Source organism: Anomaloglossus baeobatrachus, chromosome 7 (assembly GCF_048569485.1).
Source record: "Anomaloglossus baeobatrachus isolate aAnoBae1 chromosome 7, aAnoBae1.hap1, whole genome shotgun sequence".
NCBI classification, from domain to species: domain Eukaryota; kingdom Metazoa; phylum Chordata; class Amphibia; order Anura; family Aromobatidae; genus Anomaloglossus; species Anomaloglossus baeobatrachus.
In genome coordinates this window covers 289293634-289312512 of record NC_134359.1, presented here as the reverse complement: position 1 = coordinate 289312512, position 18879 = coordinate 289293634, and the positions used below count along the sequence as shown (strand labels likewise).

Genomic DNA, 18879 nt, shown 5'->3' with positions numbered 1-18879 from the left:
GGGCCTGAGAACAGAGAGGGGAGAGAGAGAGCGGGCCTGAGAACAGAGAGGGGAGAGAGAGAGCGGGCCTGAGAACAGAGAGGGGAGAGAGAGAGCGGGCCTGAGAACAGAGAGGGGAGAGAGAGAGCGAGCCTGAGAACAGAGAGGGGAGAGAGAGCGAGCCTGAGAACAGAGAGGGGAGAGAGAGAGCGGGCCTGAGAACAGAGAGGGGAGAGAGAGAGCGAGCCTGAGAACAGAGAGGGGAGAGAGAGAGCGAGCCTAAGAGCACAGAGAGGGGAGAGAGAGAGCGGGCCTGAGAACAGAGAGGGGAGAGAGAGAGCGAGCCTGAGAACAGAGAGGGGAGAGAGAGAGCGAGCCTGAGAACAGAGAGGGGAGAGAGAGAGCGAGCCTGAGAACAGAGAGGGGAGAGAGAGAGCGAGCCTAAGAGCACAGAGAGGGGAGAGAGAGAGCGGGCCTGAGAACAGAGAGGGGAGAGAGAGAGCGAGCCTAAGAGCACAGAGAGGGGAGAGAGAGAGCGGGCCTGAGAACAGAGAGGGGAGAGAGAGTGCGAGCCTAAGAGCACAGAGAGGGGAGAGAGAGAGCGAGCCTGAGAACAGAGAGGGGGGAGAGAGAGCGAGCCTGAGAACAGAGAGGGGAGAGAGAGAGCGAGCCTAAGAGCACAGAGAGGGGAGAGAGAGAGCGGGCCTGAGAACAGAGAGGGGAGAGAGAGAGCGAGCCTGAGAACAGAGAGGGGAGAGAGAGAGCGAGCCTGAGAACAGAGAGGGGAGAGAGAGAGCGATCCTGAGAACAGAGAGGGGAGAGAGAGAGCGAGCCTGAGAACAGAGAGGGGAGAGAGAGAGCGAGCCTGAGAACAGAGAGGGGAAAGAGAGAGCGATCCTGAGAACAGAGAGGGGAGAGAGAGAGCGAGCCTGAGAACAGAGAGAGGAGAGAGAGCGCGGGCCTAATAGCACAAAGAGGGGAGAGAGAGCGAGCCTAAGTGTACAGAGAGGGGAGAGAGAGAGCGGGCCTTAGAACAGAGAGGGGGAGAGAGAGTGCGAGCCTAAGAGCACAGAGAGGTGAGAGCGAGCGGGCCTAATAGCACAAAGAAGGGAGAGAGCGCGAGGCTAAGAGCACAGAGAGGGGAGAGAGAGCGTGAGGCTAAGAGCACAGAGAGGGGAGAGCGCGCGCGAGGCTAAGAGCACAGAGAGGGGAGAGAGAGGGCGAGAGCCTAAGAGCACAGAGAGGGGAGAGAGAGCGAGCTTAAGGGCACAGAGAGGGGAGAGAGAGCGCGAGGCTAAGAGCACAGAGAGGGGAGAGAGGGCGAGAGCCTAAGAGGACAGAGAGGGGAGAGAGGGCGAGAGCCTAAGAGGACAGAGAGGGGAGAGAGGGCGAGAGCCTAAGAGCACAGAGAGGGGAGAGAGAGTGCGAGCCTAAGAGCACAGAGAGGTGAGAGCGAGCGGGCCTAATAGCACAAAGAAGGGAGAGAGCGCGAGGCTAAGGGCACAGAGAGGGAAGAGAGAGCGCGAGGCTAAGAGCACAGAGAGGGGAGAGAGAGCGTGAGGCTAAGAGCACAGAGAGGGGAGAGCGCGCGCGAGGCTAAGAGCACAGAGAGGGGAGAGAGAGGGCGAGAGCCTAAGAGCACAGAGAGGGGAGAGAGAGCGCGAGAGCCTAAGAGCACAGAGAGGGGAGAGAGAGCCTAAGAGCACAGAGAGGGGAGAGAGAGCGAGCTTAAGGGCACAGAGAGGGGAGAGAGAACGCGAGGCTAAGAGCACAGAGAGGGGAGAGAGAGGGCGAGAGCCTAAGAGCACAGAGAGGGGAGAGAGAGCCTAAGAGCACAGAGAGGGGAGAGAGAGCGAGCTTAAGGGCACAGAGAGGGGAGAGAGAACGCGAGGCTAAGAGCACAGAGAGGGGAGAGAGGGCGAGAGCCTAAGAGCACAGAGAGGGGAGAGAGAGCGCGAGAGCCTAAGAGCACAGAGAGGGGAGAGAGAGGGCGAGAACCTAAGAGCACAGAGAGGGGAGAGAGAGCGCGAGAGCCTAAGAGCACAGAGAGGGGAGAGAGAGGGCGAGAGCCTAAGAGCACAGAGAGGGGAGAGAGAGGGCAAGAGCCTAAGAGAACAGAGAGGGGAGAGAGAGCGCGAGAGCCTAAGAGCACAGAGAGGGGAGAGAGAGGGCGAGAGCCTAAGAGCACAGAGAGGGGAGAGAGAGGGCGAGAGCCTAAGAGCACAGAGAGGGGAGAGAGAGCGCAAGGCTAAGAGCACAGAGAGGGGAGAGAGAGCGCAAGGCTAAGAGCACAGAGAGGTGAGAGAGAGCGCGCGAGGCTAAGAGCACAGAGAGGGCGCGAGAGCCTAAGAGTAAAGAGAGGCGACAGAGTGTGGGCCTAAGAGCACAGAGAGGGGAGAGAGAGGGCGAGAGCCTAAGAGCACAGAGAGGGGAGAGAGAGGGCGAGAGCCTAAGAGCACAGAGAGGGGAGAGAGAGCGCAAGGCTAAGAGCACAGAGAGGTGAGAGAGAGCGCGCAAGGCTAAGAGCACAGAGAGGGCGCGAGAGCCTAAGAGTAAAGAGAGGCGACAGAGTGCGGGCCTAAGAGCACAGAGAGGGGAGAGAAAGCAAGCCTGAGAACAAAGAGGGGAGAGAGAGCAAGCCTGAGAACAAAGAGGGGAGAGAGAGCAAGCCTGAGAACAAAGAGGGGATAGAGAGAGCGGGCCTAAGAGCACAAAGAGGGGAGAGAGAGCGCGAGAGCCTAAGAGCACAAAGAGGGAAGAGAGTGGGCATAACAACACAGAGTGGCGGGAGAGAGTGGGCCTAAGAGCACGGGAGAGATGGGTCGAGAGAGGGCCTAAGAGCACATGGGTTTGTAGAGCAGGCTGAGTTCCTTTTCCCAGTTGCCTCCTGCACTGCTCACCTGTATCAGGGCCAAGACTTTATCCTGCACAATGGTCGGGGGGTTATTCTTAGGAGAGATGATCTTCACCAGGACACCATCTATAAAGTCGCGATGGGTCACGAGGACGTGAAATCGGTGGCCGCAATTCTTCACACAAGTCTCCAACACCTGAAGAAATGGCAGAGAAACATAACATTAGCATTTTTATTACTATCCTCAACATCTTTGCATCCGGTCAGTAAATGGGAAGATTCTTCTTTCCGTCCAGTGGCTGTGACCTGTGCGGACCGGACACGTCTCACTGCTGAGAGACTGTAACGGGTGCCTATACTGTATACACCAAGAGCACAGACCCGTCAATATCTCAGAGTAGGTAACGTGCGGCAGTCTGGAGTCCGCTCTGATACATTACACATATTAAAAAAGTGGCGGCCCTTTTGATCAGGTGACCACAATCCGTACCGTCAGCGCCAGCATCACTTCTCTGTAGTTCTTGTTACCGTTCAGCCTTTTCTTCAGGGCTCGGATTGCATCTTTTGGCCTAAGGGGAAAATAAAGGGAATTAAAAATAGTTTGGGGTCCAATTTCTTTATGGTAACATCACTCCCCCCCAACCCCCCCCATCAAGTGCAATAAATCAAGTTTCTATTAAACAGCCAGACCACGATTGCTTTTTACGTGGCATTGAAACGATTGGTTGCCACCTACGAAAATCTGAATGTAGCAGAGCAGACAGCCCGGGGACGACGACGCCGGCTCGGAGGCGACAGCCCGGGGACGACGACGCCGGCGCGGAGGCGACAGCCCGGGGGGGACGCCGCCGGCGCGGAGGCGACAGCCCGGGGGGGACCACCCCGGCGCGGAGTCGACAGCCCGGGGGGGACCACCCCGGCACGGAGTCGACAGCCCGGGGGGGACCACCCCGGCGCGGAGGCGACAGCCCGGGGGGGGACCACCCCGGCGCGGAGGCGACAGCCCGGGGGGGGACCACCCCGGCGCGGAGGCGACAGCCCGGGGGGGACTACCCCGGCGCGGAGGCAACAGCCCAGGGGGGACGATGCAGAGGCGACATCTTGGGGGGGGACGATGCAGACGCAGAGGCGACAGCTTGGGGGGGGGGACGATGCAGGCGCAGAGGCGACAGCTTCGGAACGACGCAGGCGCGGAGGCGACAGCCAGGGGACGACGACGCCGGCACGGAAGTGACAGCGCCGGTGCGGAGGCGACAGCCCGGGGACGACGAAGGCGCGGATGCAACAGCTTGGGAACGACGCCGGCGCGGATGCGACAGCCCGGATGACAGCATGAAGGTTACAGGCATTTATATGCACAGGGAACATTCTCGGATCAGTAATGACTCCGATGTGTCACAGGACCGGTCCGACGCCCCTTACATCCGATCTTGGCGCTGTACTTACCCTTCCTCCGTCTCGTTGATGATGTCACAAATCTCCATGTTCAGCGTCCAGTCCTCGCTCTGCAGGGAGCCATCTGTGGCTTTTTCTGCCAAAGAAATAAAAAAACAACAAAAAACAATAGACATTAATTGTTTTTGTTTTTTTTTTGCTTTTCTGGAAAAGATGGGTGATAATCAATATGGCAGCCATCACTCGGGGTGGTCACCCAGCTTTCCCTGACTGTAGTCTAAACTTTCAGAAAAACTTTTGGGGGTCCGTATACCGAGACCCTCCCAATAAATCAAAGACAAGCACAACAGAAAGTCTTGGGATCAGAACCTGGACCCCACACAGATCAATATGTCTGAGGATGATTCATTCACCGCCATTTTCAAGACCTATTCTTGCTGTCAGTGAACGGGAACAGCCACAATTCAACGAATTAAGCCATTTCCCGCTGATGGGTTTGTTACAATGTATCAGTGCAGGTAAGGAGCCACCAAAGCCTGAGGTTTATTAGAAATGCCTTCACTGATACACTGTGACAAACTGCAGCTGTGAGAAAAGGACTGAGACGGGTAATCATCTGAAGGTTTAGGTGAATTCACTGACAGCAAGCAGAGCCCCCCACAAAGAACAGAAATCCATCAACCACTGCTGTGAATGAAGCTGCTGCAGCGCCTCTTGCAAGCGCAGACTTACCTTTTTCCTTAACCTGCATCTATCAGACCCCCATTCATTACTATGCCCTCAGCCCCCTTATGTCGCCCCCTCCATTGTAACGCACCCATCAGCGCCGGCTGCGGCGGCCTCCACTCGGTGGCTCGGAGCTCTGCGGTGATGATATATCTCCAGGCGAGACGCAGCGTGGACAGCACCCAGTACAGAGTGATCATGGCTGCCCTGGGGAGGCCGAAGCGTCCGGCTCCTCATCTAAATCGCCCGCTGCATTCGGCGCCGCTGCAGCCCGTTTAACCCCTGATCTCCCCTGGAGGAGACGCTGCGGACGGGCGCAGTGCACTGGGGATACACAGGAGACGAGCCTCGCACTGCAGCACTGCACAGCTGTGGAGAAAACGCGCGGACACTGCAGAGTCAGCAAAGTCCCTGCGAAGCCATCACTCCGGCGTCGCTCCACCCAGATGCTGCACCGTCAGGAACTGCAATATGGGGGCTCCCCGACCCCGCGCGCTAAGAAGTGACATCACCGCAGCCCTCACAGACTGCAAGGGCCGTTTTATTTATTTATCTGCTCCGGGGAAAGCTGGGTGACAACCAACATGGCTGCCAAGCTTTGACCCTGGGTGACCAGATATATCTACACAAATGATGTGCAGCAACACGTATTGATGGAGGATTCAGGAAAGTCAGATGACGCCAGCAGCCATACTGATGGTCTCCAAGTGAATAAACGCCCAGATAAGACTGGAAACACTTTCCTGGAAAGCTGGGTGATCCCCAACATTACACGTCCATCCTGATAGACCAACTATGCAGATTTATCATTTAGGACTATAGGAAAGCTGGGTGGCAAACACCACGAGACTCAGAATGCTGGACATATTGGCTGTGACCCAGCTTTCCCAGAAACAGGCAGATTTATCAAAACACTGAAGGAAAAGCTGTATTGTCAACCAATCACAGCACAGCTTTCATTTTACCACAGCAGTGTAGCAACTAATCACAGCACAGCTTTCACTGTACCAAAGCAGTGTAGCAACCAATCACAGCGCAGCTTTCATTGTACCAAAGCAGTGTAGCAACCAATCACAGCGCAGCTTTCATTGTACCAAAGCAGTGTAGCAACCAATCACAGTGCAGCTTTCTTTTTACCACAGCAGTGTAGCAACCAATCACAGCGCAGCTGTCACTGTACCAAAGCAGTGTAGCAACCAATCACAGTGCAGCTTTCTTTTACCACAGCAGTGTAGCAAACCAATCACAGCGCAGCTCTCAATTTACCACAGAATAGTAACAAATCAAAGCCAGTAACTGTTGCCGCTAGCAACCAATCACAGAGCAGCTTTCATTTTACCCATCAGTGTAGCAGCCAACCACAGCATAGCTTTCATTTTACCACAGCAGTAAAAGAAATAGAAGTTCTACTAACTTTGTTGATGCTAGCAACCAATCACAAAGATGATATTTTACCACACCAGTGTAGCAACCAATCATAAAGAAGCTTTCATTTCACTTTAACACAGCAGTATAGCAACCAAACAGAGCAGCTTTCATTTTACCACAGAACTATAGCAACCAATTACAGTGCAGCTTTCATTTTACCACAGCAGTATAGCAACCAATTACAGTGCACCTTTCATTTTACCACAGCAGTATAACAACCAATTACAGTGCAGCTTTCAGTTTACCACAGCATAGTAACAAATCAAAGCCAGTAACTGTTGCCGCAAGCAGACAATCACAGAGCAGCTTTCATTTTACCCATCAGTGTAGCAGCCAACCACAGCATAGCTTTCATTTTACCACAGCAGTGAAAGAAATAGAAGTTACACTAGCTTTGTTGACGCTAGCAACCAATCACAAAGGTGATATTTTACAACACCAGTGTAACAACCAATCATAAAGCTTTCATTTCAACACAGCAGTATAACAACCACTTACACTGCTGTGATAAAACGACAGCTGTTTTGTATCGACAAATCACATCACAGCTTTCATTTTACCACAGCAGTATAGCAACCAATCACAGAGAAGCTTTCATTTTACCACAGCAGTGTAAGAAATGAAAGCGGAGTCATCTTTATTGTCCCTAGCAACAAATCACAGCAGATTTCATTTTACCACAGCAGAGCAGCAACCACTTACAGAGCAGCTTTTATTTGACACCTATGTAGTAGCCAGTCACAGCTCAGCTTTCATTTCACCACAACAGGGTAGTTATGTTTGTTGCTGTTAGGAACCAATCACAGAGCAGTTTCCATTTGACCCCAGCAGTGTAGCAACCAATAGGACCAGCTTTCACTTTACCACAGCTGTTTAAAAAAAAAAAAAAAAAAATGAAAGCTGCTCTCATTGGTTGCTACACTGCTGGCGTCCAATGAAAACTGCTCTGTGATTGGTTCCTAATGGCAATAAAGCTAACTACACTGTTGTGGTAAAATGAAAGCTGAGTTGTGATTGGCTGCTACATATAAATGAAGCCCATAGAAACTAAATAGACTGAGGGTTAAAAAACAAAGTGTGAACAGAGGCTTAAATGAGAAACCAGTACAAGGGACCCTAATATACACGGTGTGCGGACATAACGCAGCTCAAACTGCAAATACGCGGCAGTAATGTTTTTGTCATGGATTTTAGAGCCAATACACCTTAGAGTTTTCTGATAACGTCTACGAGACTCTTATAACAGTCCGGCATCATTATAAGCTGTGCTGTCCCTTTAAATAGTCAGGTCTTTATGGAGACGCAGTGAGATGAGGGGCAGGTTGTGGCCAGAGATGAATGGCTGATCAGCGGGGGACTGCAGAGCGGCTGCCAACAATTTATCAGGATATTTCATGCGGAAAATCAGATGTGAAGAAATCAATCCATCACTGCCAGGAGTCGCCGTACCGCACATCGCCCTGAATCACTCAGGGGCTCACATACTTTCACAACCTGGCACCATTATACCACACACAGGGTTAATCACCCTGCTTTCCATCCCTCGCCATCATCATGCTGCTGACAGTTTCCCCTTTAATTCCTAGTCATGCAGTTCACAGGACCTAAACGATCAGCGCCGGTCACCAAGACTGGACTGAAAATAATCTCAAAATTAAGACCTCTGCAGCTCTCTAACATTACACCATAGGCGTCACTAATAGGTGGTACAGCCCCTGCAACCATACAAGCGATGGGGGTGAAGTGACGCTCACCGGACCCTACAGTCATCTGTGTACACTGCCCTGACCACCAGAGGTAAACCAAGGACGAAGGAAGAAAAAAATTCAGAGAATGGTCTCATATGGGTGGAGTTTCCCTTTAAGCACAGTACGTTCTGCTATGGCCCGGGCCGCACCTCTGCACCCCGCCCGGGTACATGACGGCCCCCTGACATTCCAAACTAATCATTATTATTAGAAACTTTTTTTTTTACAAAAAGAACTCGTTGCACCAATATCCTACGGCTGCGTTCACCCGTCCATTTTTAATTTCAATGATTAATAATGTGCATAAAAAAAAAAAAATTAATAATCAACTGTCAAAACCTGGTACAACTTACAAACAAAACCAACACCAGTCACTAAAGGAGTCTGGTGTAATGGATAGCTGGCAGGTGTATACAGCGGTGTATAATGAGTATACAGGGCTATAGTGAGTATATGGGGTATATACAGCAGTGTATATAGAGGAGAATAGCAAGTATATGGGGTGTATACAGCACTGTATATGGAGGAGAATAGCAAGTATATGGGGTGTATACAGCACTGTATATGGAGGAGAATAGCAAGTATATGGGGTGTATACAGCGGTGTATATAGATTTGTATAGTGAGTCTATGGGGTGTTTACATAAGAGTACAGTGAGTATATGGGTTGTATACAGTGGTGTATATAGTGGAATATAGTGAGTATATGGGGTGAATACAGCAATGTATATAGACTAGTACAGCGAGTATATGGGGTGTATACAGCAGCGTATATAGAGGAGTATATGGGGTGTATACAGCAGCGTATATAGAGGAGTATAGTGAGTATATGGGGTGTATGCAGCTGTGTATATAGAGGAGTATAGTGAGTATATGGGGTGTATGCAGCTGTGTATATAGAGGAGTATAGTGAGTATATGAGGTGTATGCAGCTGTGTATATAGAGGAGTATAGTGAGTATATGGGGTGTATACAGATATGTATAGGAGTATAGTGAGTATGTGGTGTGTATACAGCAGTGTATATAGAGTATAGCGAGTATATGGGGTGTATACAGCTGTGTATATAGAGCAGTATAGCGAGTATATGGGGTGTATACAGCTGTGTATATATAAAGGAGTATAGTGAGTATATGGGGTGTATACAGCTGTGTATATAGAGGAGTATAGTGAGTATATGGGGTGTATACAGCTGTGTATATAGAGGAGTATAGTGAGTATATGGGGTGTATACAGCTGTGTATATAGAGGAGTATAGTGAGTATATGGGGTGTATACAGCTGTGTATATAGAGGAGTATAGTGAGTATATGGGGTGTATACAGCTGAGTATATAGAGGAGTATAGTGAGTATATGGGGTGTATACAGCTGTGTATATAGAGGAGTATAGTGAGTATATGGGGTGTATACAGCTGTGTATATAGAGGAGTATAGTGAGTATATGGGGTGTATACAGCTGTGTATATAGAGGAGTATAGTGAGTATATGGGGTGTATACAGCTGTGTATATAGAGGAGTATAGTGAGTATATGGGGTGTATACAGCGAGCATATCGGGTGTACAGAGCGATGTATATAGTGACCACAGGGGGTGTATACAGCTGTGTACATGGGCTGTATATAGTGAGTATATGGGGTCTATACAGCGGTGTTTATACAGGGGTATAGTGAGTGTATGGGGTGTATACAGCAGTGAGTATACGAGGTATATACAGCAGTGTGTATAGAAAAGTATAGTGAGTATAAGTAGGGGTATACAGCAGTGTATATAGTGAGTATATGGGGCAGAAAAGCAAATCCTGCTCACTGTGACTTGTATTTAGGAGGCAGATATCGGTGTCGGTGCGCAGATGAAATATCCGGCAGCACGTCCAAATGGATTAAAAAACTTATTAGTTTATTTCAAACTTTAAAAAATAAAGTTATATGGAATGGCGGAGGAATACAGACTGTGCACTACAGAGCCGCCATGCCATGTAACATAGAGCCCGCCATGCCACATAACATAGAGCCCGCCATGCCACATAACATAGAGCCGCCATGCCACATAACATAGAGCCGCCATGCCACATAACATAAAGCCCGCCATGCCACATAACATAGAGCCGCCATGCCACGTAACATAGAGCCCGCCATGCCACATAACATAGAACCCGCCATGCCACATAACATAGAACCCGCCATGCCACGTAACAGAGCCCGCCATGCCACGTAACATAGAGCCGCCATGCCACGTAACATAAAGCCCGCCATGCCACATAACATAGAGCCGCCATGCCACGTAACATAAAGCCCGCCATGCCACATAACATAGAGCCGCCATGCCACGTAACATAGAGCCCGCCATGCCACATAACATAGAACCCGCCATGCCACGTAACAGAGCCCGCCATGCCACGTAACATAGAGCCGCCATGCCACGTAACATAAAGCCCGCCATGCCACATAACATAGAGCCCGCCATGCCACGTAACATAGAGCCGCCATGCCACGTAACATAGAGCCGCCATGCCACGTAACATAGAGCCGCCATGCCACGTAACATAGAGCCGCCATGCCACGTAACATAAAGCCCGCCATGTCACGTAACATAAAGCCCGCCATGTCACGTAACAGAGCCCGCCATGCCACGTAACAGAGCCCGCCATGCCACGTAACAGAGCCGCCATGCCACGTAACAGAGCCGCCATGCCACGTAACAGAGCCGCCATGCCACGTAACAGAGCCGCCATGCCACGTAACAGAGCCGCCATGCCACGTAACAGAGCCGCCATGCCACGTAACAGAGCCGCCATGCCACGTAACAGAGCCGCCATGCCACGTAACATAGAGCCGCCATGCCACGTAACATAGAGCTGCCATGCCACGTAACATAGAGCCGCCATGCCACGTAACAGAGCCGCCATGCCACGTAACATAGAGCCGCCATGCCACGTAACACAGAGCCGCCATGCCACGTAACATAGAGCCGCCATGCCACGTAACAGAGCCGCCATGCCACGTAACAGAGCCGCCATGCCACGTAACAGAGCCGCCATGCCACGTAACATAGAGCCGCCATGCCACGTAACATAGAGCTGCCATGCCACGTAACATAGAGCCGCCATGCCACGTAACAGAGCCGCCATGCCACGTAACATAGAGCCGCCATGCCACGTAACACAGAGCCGCCATGCCACGTAACATAGAGCCGCCATGCCACGTAACAGAGCCCGCCATGCCATGTAACATAGAGCCGCCATGCCACGTAACATAGAGCCGCCATGCCATGTAACATAAAGCCCGCCATGTCACGTAACATAAAGCCGGCCATGCCACGTAACAGAGCCGCCATGCCATGTAACATAGAGCCGCCATGCCACGTAACAGAGCCGCCATGCCATGTAACAGAGCCGCCATGCCACGTAACATAGAGCCGCCATGCCACGTAACAGAGCCGCCATGCCACGTAACATAGAGCCGCCATGCCACGTAACATAGAGCCGCCATGCCACGTAACATGGTTTTTTTTAATTTTTAAATAAACTAAGAAGTTTTTTTTAATCCATTTGGATCCATTCCAGATTTCTATGCAATGAGTATATGGGGTGTATACAGAAGAGTACAGTGAGCATATGGGGTGTATACAATGGTGTATAGTGAGTATATGAGGAGGTGTATACAACACTATACATAGTGAGCATATGGGATGTATACAATGGTGTATATAAAAGGAGTATAGTGAGTATATAAGGTGTATACACGACTATACAGAGTATATGGGTTGTATATAATGAGTATATATAGCGGTGTATATAGAGAGGTATAGTGAGAATATGGGGTATATATACACAACGGTGTATATAGAGGAGTATATAGGATGTATACAGATGTTTATTCAGAAGTGTATATAGAGTATAGTGAGTATATGGGGTTATACAGCAGTGTATATAGAGGAGTATAGCGAGTATGCAGGATGTGTATAGAGCAGTATAGTGAGTACATGAGGTGTATATAGGAGGAGTATAGTGAGTATATGGGGTGTATACAGAGGTGTATATAGAGGGGTATACAGTGTTGTATATAGAGGAGTATAGTGAACATATTAGGTTTATACAGTGTATATAGAGGGGTATTGTGAGTATATGTGTGTATACAGAGGGGTATAGTGGGTAAATCGGGAGTATACAGAGGGGTATATAGAGGAGTACAGTAAGTATATGGAGTGTATACACTGGTGTATATGGGAAATACAGTGAGTATATAGGGTGTAAACAGCGGTGTATATAGAGACATATAGTGAGTATATGGTGTGTATACAGCAGAGTATATGGAAGAGTGTAGTGAGTATACAGTGATGTATATGGAGAGATATAGTGAGTATATGAGGTGTATACAGCGGTGTATATGGAAAGATATAGTGAGCATATGGATTGTATACAGCGGTGTATATAAAGGGGTATAGTGAGCATATGTTGTGCATACAGTAGTGTACATAGTGAGTATATGGGGTGTATAGGGAGGAGTATTTTCAGTATATGGAGTGTATACAGTGGTGTATATGGAGGAGTATAGGGAGTACATGGGGTGTATATGGAGTATAGTGGGTGTATGTGGTATATACAGCAGTATTTATAGATAAATATAGTGAGTATATAGGGTGTATACAGAGGAGATGGGGTGTATATGGGCTGTATGCAGCGCTGTATAGTGAGTATATGGGGTGTATACAGCAGTGTATAGTGAGTATATGGGGCGTATAGAGCAGAGTATAGTGAGTATATGGGGCGTATAGAGCAGAGTATAGTGAGTATATGGGGCGTATAGAGCAGAGTATAGTGAGTATATGGGGCGTATACAGCAGTGTATAGTGAGTATATGGGGCGTATACAGCAGTGTATAGTGAGTATATGGGGTGTATACAGCAGTGTATAGTGAGTATATGGGGCGTATACAGCAGTGTATAGTGAGTATATAGGGCGTATACAGCAGTGTATAGTGAGTATATAGGGCGTATACAGCAGTGTATAGTGAGTATATTGGGCGTATACAGCAGTGTATAGTGAGTATATTGGGCGTATACAGCAGTGTATAGTGAGTATATTGGGCGTATACAGCAGTGTATAGTGAGTATATTGGGCGTATACAGCAGAGTATAGTGAGTATATGGGGCGTATACAGCAGAGTATAGTGAGTATATGGGGCGTATACAGCAGAGTATAGTGAGTATATGGGGCGTATACAGCAGAGTGTAGTGAGTATATGGGGTGTATACAGCAGAGTGTAGTGAGTATATGGGGCGTATACAGCAGAGTATAGTGAGTATATGGGGCGTATACAGCAGAGTGTAGTGAGTATATGGAGCGTATACAGCAGTGTATAGTGAGTATATGGGGCGTATACAGCAGAGTGTAGTGAGTATATGGGGCGTATACAGCAGAGTGTAGTGAGTATATGGCGCGTATACAGCAGAGTGTAGTGAGTATATGGGGCGTATACAGCAGAGTGAAGTGAGTATATGGGGCGTATACAGCAGTGTATAGTGAGTATATGGGGTGTATACAGCAGTGTATAGTGAGTATATGGGGTGTATACAGCAGTGTATAGTGAGTATATGAGGTGTATACAGCAGAGTATAGTGAGTATATGGGGCGTATACAGCAGAGTATAGTGAGTATATGGGGTGTATACAGCAGAGTATAGTGAGTATATGGGGTGTATACAGCAGAGTATAGTGAGTATATGGGGTGTATACAGCAGTGTATAGTGAGTATATGGGGCGTATACAGCAGAGTATAGTGAGTATATGGGGTGTATACAGCAGAGTATAGTGAGTATATGGGGCGTATACAGCAGAGTATAGTGAGTATATGGGGTGTATACAGCAGAGTATAGTGAGTATATGGGGTGCATACAGCAGAGTATAGCGTATATATGGGGTGTATACAGCAGAGTATAGTGAGTATATGGGGCGTATACAGCAGTGTATAGTGAGTATATGGGGCGTATACAGCAGAGTGTAGTGAGTATATGGGGCGTATACAGCGGTGTATATTGAGTATATGGGGTGTATACAGCAGTGTGTAGTGAGTATATGGGGCGTATACAGCAGTGTGTAGTGAGTATATGGGGCGTATACAGCAGTGTATAGTGGGTATATGGGGCGTATACAGCAGTGTATAGTGAAAGAAACAAAAAGGATTTGCGACAACGCCAGTAGGTGAAAAAGTGATAAATTTTATTAACACGCAGGGTAGGTGAAATTGCGGCACAGGATAAAGGTGCGACAGCGGGTCACCGTATCTCCAGGATACGTTTGCACACCATATGAGTGTGCAAATAGAAAACTGTGACAATTAATATACAAGTGTATATAAATATAATTGTTAACCTACAACCACAGTTGGTCATAAGAACAGTACCATATCACATCCCAACCAGGTATACAGTGGATAATGAACCAAAATGGGACGTGATCACAAGGTAAAAAGCGGAGGGGGCTTGTGTAAAGCAGGAACTCATAGGGAATATGAGAACCAAAAGGGACCCTCAATTGAGCCACATCACCCACCAAAGTGGTATAAATAAACCACTATAACGCCCAAAGAGGGGAAGGTTATACCTGGGAGGATAATCCTGGAGTATGCGGAGACCAGCGTCTGCCCGACGGCCGTTTCGGCTGTCAAAAGCCTTCGTCAGGGGGAGTGGTTAGTGTAGGGAGGTGCTCGTTTAAAACCGGAGCATCAACCAATCATATTCGGCGGGCGATTGGTGACGCATGCAATCTCCCAGCAACCAGGGACGCCACTCGCTGGCCGCGTCACTCCCGTGCACGACACTTCCGGTCACATGACAGCCGGGCAGCGGTCACGTGAGCGGACGTCATACAGGGAGTCATAGCAACACAGCCACGCGATGACGTCCCGGTGCCAGCAAGGCGCATGCGTACTCACCCGGCGGAGATGACATAGCAGGAGAGGAGGGAAGGAGTCAACACCTCCATCATTATACCCGAAGTCAATGGTATAGTATACAAAATCAAGGGGCTGAGTTCAAATAGCTCCATCTATCCAATATATACAATATATATTATATAAGATATATAAGTACATAAATCTAATTACATTATGCCCAAAGAGAATAACTGTATATCATGGATAGTGGGACATTAGATACATCGCACCCAAATAAATGCGTATACAGCAGTGTATAGTGAGTATATGGGGCGTATACAGCAGTGTATAGTGAGTATATGGGGCGTATACAGCAGTGTATAGTGAGTATATGGGGTGTATACAGCAGTGTATAGTGAGTATATGGGGCGTATACAGCAGTGTATAGTGAGTATATGGGGCGTATACAGCAGTGTATAGTGAATATATGGAGGAGTATACAGCAGTGTATAGTGAATATATGGAGGAGTATACAGCAGTGTATAGTGAGTATATGGGGTGTATACAGCAGTGTGTAGTGAGTATATGGGGTGTATACAGCAGTGTATAGTGAGTATATGGGGTGTATACAGCAGTGTGTAGTGAGTATATGGGGTGTATACAGCAGTGTATAGTGAGTATATGGGGCGTATACAGCAGTGTGTAGTGAGTATATGGGGCGTATACAGCAGTGTATAGTGAGTATATGGGGCGTATACAGCAGTGTATAGTGAGTATATGGGGCGTATACAGCAGTGTATAGTGAGTATATGGGGCGTATACAGCAGTGTGTAGTGAGTATATGGGGTGTATACAGCAGTGTGTAGTGAGTATATGGGGCGTATACAGCAGTGTATAGTGAGTATATGGGGCGTATACAGCAGTGTATAGTGAGTATATGGGGCGTATACAGCAGTGTATAGTGAGTATATGGGGCGTATACAGCAGTGTATAGTGAATATATGGAGGAGTATACAGCAGTGTATAGTGAATATATGGAGGAGTATACAGCAGTGTATAGTGAGTATATGGGGTGTATACAGCAGTGTATAGTGAGTATATGGGGCGTATACAGCAGTGTATAGTGAGTATATGGGGCGTATACAGCAGTGTATAGTGAGTATATGGGGTGTATACAGCAGTGTATAGTGAGTATATGGGGTGTATACAGCAGAGTGTAGTGAGTATATGGGGTGTATACAGCAGAGTATAGTGAGTATATGGGGCGTATACAGCAGAGTATAGTGAGTATATGGGGTGTATACAGCAGTGTATAGTGAGTATATGGGGCGTATACAGCAGAGTATAGTGAGTATATGGGGTGTATACAGCAGAGTATAGTGAGTATATGGGGCGTATACAGCAGAGTATAGTGAGTATATGGGGTGCATACAGCAGAGTATAGTGAGTATATGGGGTGTATACAGCAGTGTATAGTGGGTATATGGGGCGTATACAGCAGTGTATAGTGAGTATATGGGGCGTATACAGCAGTGTATAGTGAGTATATGGGGCGTATACAGCAGTGTATAGTGAATATATGGAGGAGTATACAGCAGTGTATAGTGAATATATGGAGGAGTATACAGCAGTGTATAGTGAATATATGGAGGAGTATACAGCAGTGTATAGTGAATATATGGAGGAGTATACAGCAGAGTGAAGTGAGTATATGGGGCGTATACAGCAGTGTATAGTGAGTATATGGGGCGTATACAGCAGTGTATAGTGAGTATATGGGGCGTATACAGCAGTGTATAGTGAGTATATGGGGCGTATACAGCGGTGTATAGTGAGTATATGGAGGAGTATACAGCAGTGTATAGTGAGTATATGGGGCGTATACAGCGGTGTGTAGTGAGTATATGGGGCGTATACAGCGGTGTATAGTGAGTATATGGGGTGTATACAGCAGTGTATAGTGAGTATATGGGGTGTATACAGCAGTGTATAGTGAGTATATGGGGCGTATACAGCGGTGTATAGTGAGTATATGGGGCGTATACAGCGGTGTATAGTGAGTATATGGGGCGTATACAGCGGTGTATAGTGAGTATATGGAGGAGTATACAGCAGTGTATAGTGAGTATATGGGGCGTATACAGCGGTGTATAGTGAGTATATGGGGCGTATACAGCAGTGTATAGTGAGTATATGGGGCGTATACAGCAGTGTATAGTGAGTATATGGGGCGTATACAGCAGTGTATAGTGAGTATATGGGGTGTATACAGCGGTGTATAGTGAGTATATGGGGCGTATACAGCGGTGTATAGTGAGTATATGGGGCGTATACAGCAGTGTATAGTGAGTATATGGGGCGTATACAGCGGTGTATAGTGAGTATATGGGGTGTATACAGCGGTGTATAGTGAGTATATGGGGCGTATACACCAGTGTATAGTGAGTATATGGAGGAGTATACAGCGGTGTATAGTGAGTATATGGGGCGTATACAGCGGTGTATAGTGAGTATATGGAGGAGTATACAGCGGTGTATAGTGAGTATATGGGGTGTATACAGCGGTGTATAGTGAGTATATGGGGTGTATACAGCAGTGTATAGTGAGTATATGGGGCGTATACAGCGGTGTGTAGTGAGTATATGGGGCGTATACAGCAGTGTATAGTGAGTATATGGGGTGTATACAGCAGTGTATAGTGAGTATATGGGGTGTATACAGCGGTGTATAGTGAGTATATGGGGTGTATACAGCAGTGTATAGTGAGTATATGGGGCGTATACAGCAGTGTATAGTGAGTATATGGGGCGTATACAGCGGTGTATAGTGAGTATATGGGGTGTATACAGCGGTGTATAGTGAGTATATGGGGCGTATACACCAGTGTATAGTGAGTATATGGAGGAGTATACAGCGGTGTATAGTGAGTATATGGGGCGTATACAGCGGTGTATAGTGAGTATATGGAGGAGTATACAGCGGTGTATAGTGAGTATATGGGGCGTATACAGCGGTGTATAGTGAGTATATGGGGTGTATACAGCAGTGTATAGTGAGTATATGGGGTGTATACAGCAGTGTATAGTGAGTATATGGGGTGTATACAGCAGTGTATAGTGAGTATATGGGGTGTATACAGCAGTGTGTAGTGAGTATATGGGGTGTATACAGCGGTGTATAGTGAGTATATGGGGATTATACAGCAGTGTATAGTGAGTATATGGGGTGTATACAGCAGTGTATAGTGAGTATATGGGGTGTATACAGCAGTGTATAGTGAGTATATGGGGTGTATACAGCAGTGTATAGTGAGTATATGGGGTGTATACAGCGGTGTATAGTGAGTATATGGGGCGTATACAGCGGTGTGTAGTGAGTATATGGGGCGTATACAGCGGTGTGTAGTGAGTATATGGGGATTATACAGCGGTGTATAGTGAGTATATGGGGTGTATACAGCAGAGTATAGTGAGTATATGGGGTGTATACAGCGGTGTGTAGTGAGTATATGGGGATTATACAGCGGTGTATAGTGAGTATATGGAGGAGTATACGGAGGGCTATATGGGTGTATATAATGCCATATTCATGCACGGTAGAGGACACGGCCGGGCTGCGGCCTCTTACCGATGCACTGCCCCACCGGGGTGCTGTACGGGTTCCCCAGTAGAAACTCCATCTTGATGACAACAAACAGCCGGCCTTCGCGATGGCTCCCACAGACAAGACGAGGTCCCGCCTCCTCTCTGTGACTATTGGATAAATTTATTGCTCATCTTCAACTATTGGTCTACAAATTTGTCTATCAACATCAATCCCCGCCCTTTTTTCCCGAAAATAAGCATCATCGACATCTGAATGGACAATGCTCCTGTCACT

General features: G+C 48.1%; 1 protein-coding gene across 5 annotated transcripts in view; it reads right to left on the bottom strand.

Moving 5' to 3' along the window:
• Window positions 1-18742, bottom strand: part of TOM1L2 (target of myb1 like 2 membrane trafficking protein) — a 48607-nt gene extending 29865 nt beyond the window's left edge. For 2 of the 5 annotated variants that reach the window (XM_075318372.1, XM_075318373.1), the window contains exons 1-4: window positions 5046-5394; window positions 4280-4364; window positions 3324-3402; window positions 2880-3029 (exon numbers count right to left, since the gene is read on the bottom strand). In XM_075318372.1, the coding sequence (XP_075174487.1) occupies window positions 2880-3029; window positions 3324-3402; window positions 4280-4364; window positions 5046-5154 (423 nt within the window). In that variant the 5' untranslated portion in view covers window positions 5155-5394. Of the gene's footprint in view, window positions 1-2879; window positions 3030-3323; window positions 3403-4279; window positions 4365-5045; window positions 5396-18627 lie in introns of those variants that run through there. The other 3 variants (XM_075318371.1, XM_075318370.1, XM_075318374.1) reach the window with 3 other exon arrangements.
• Window positions 18743-18879: the final 137 nt, after the last annotated feature.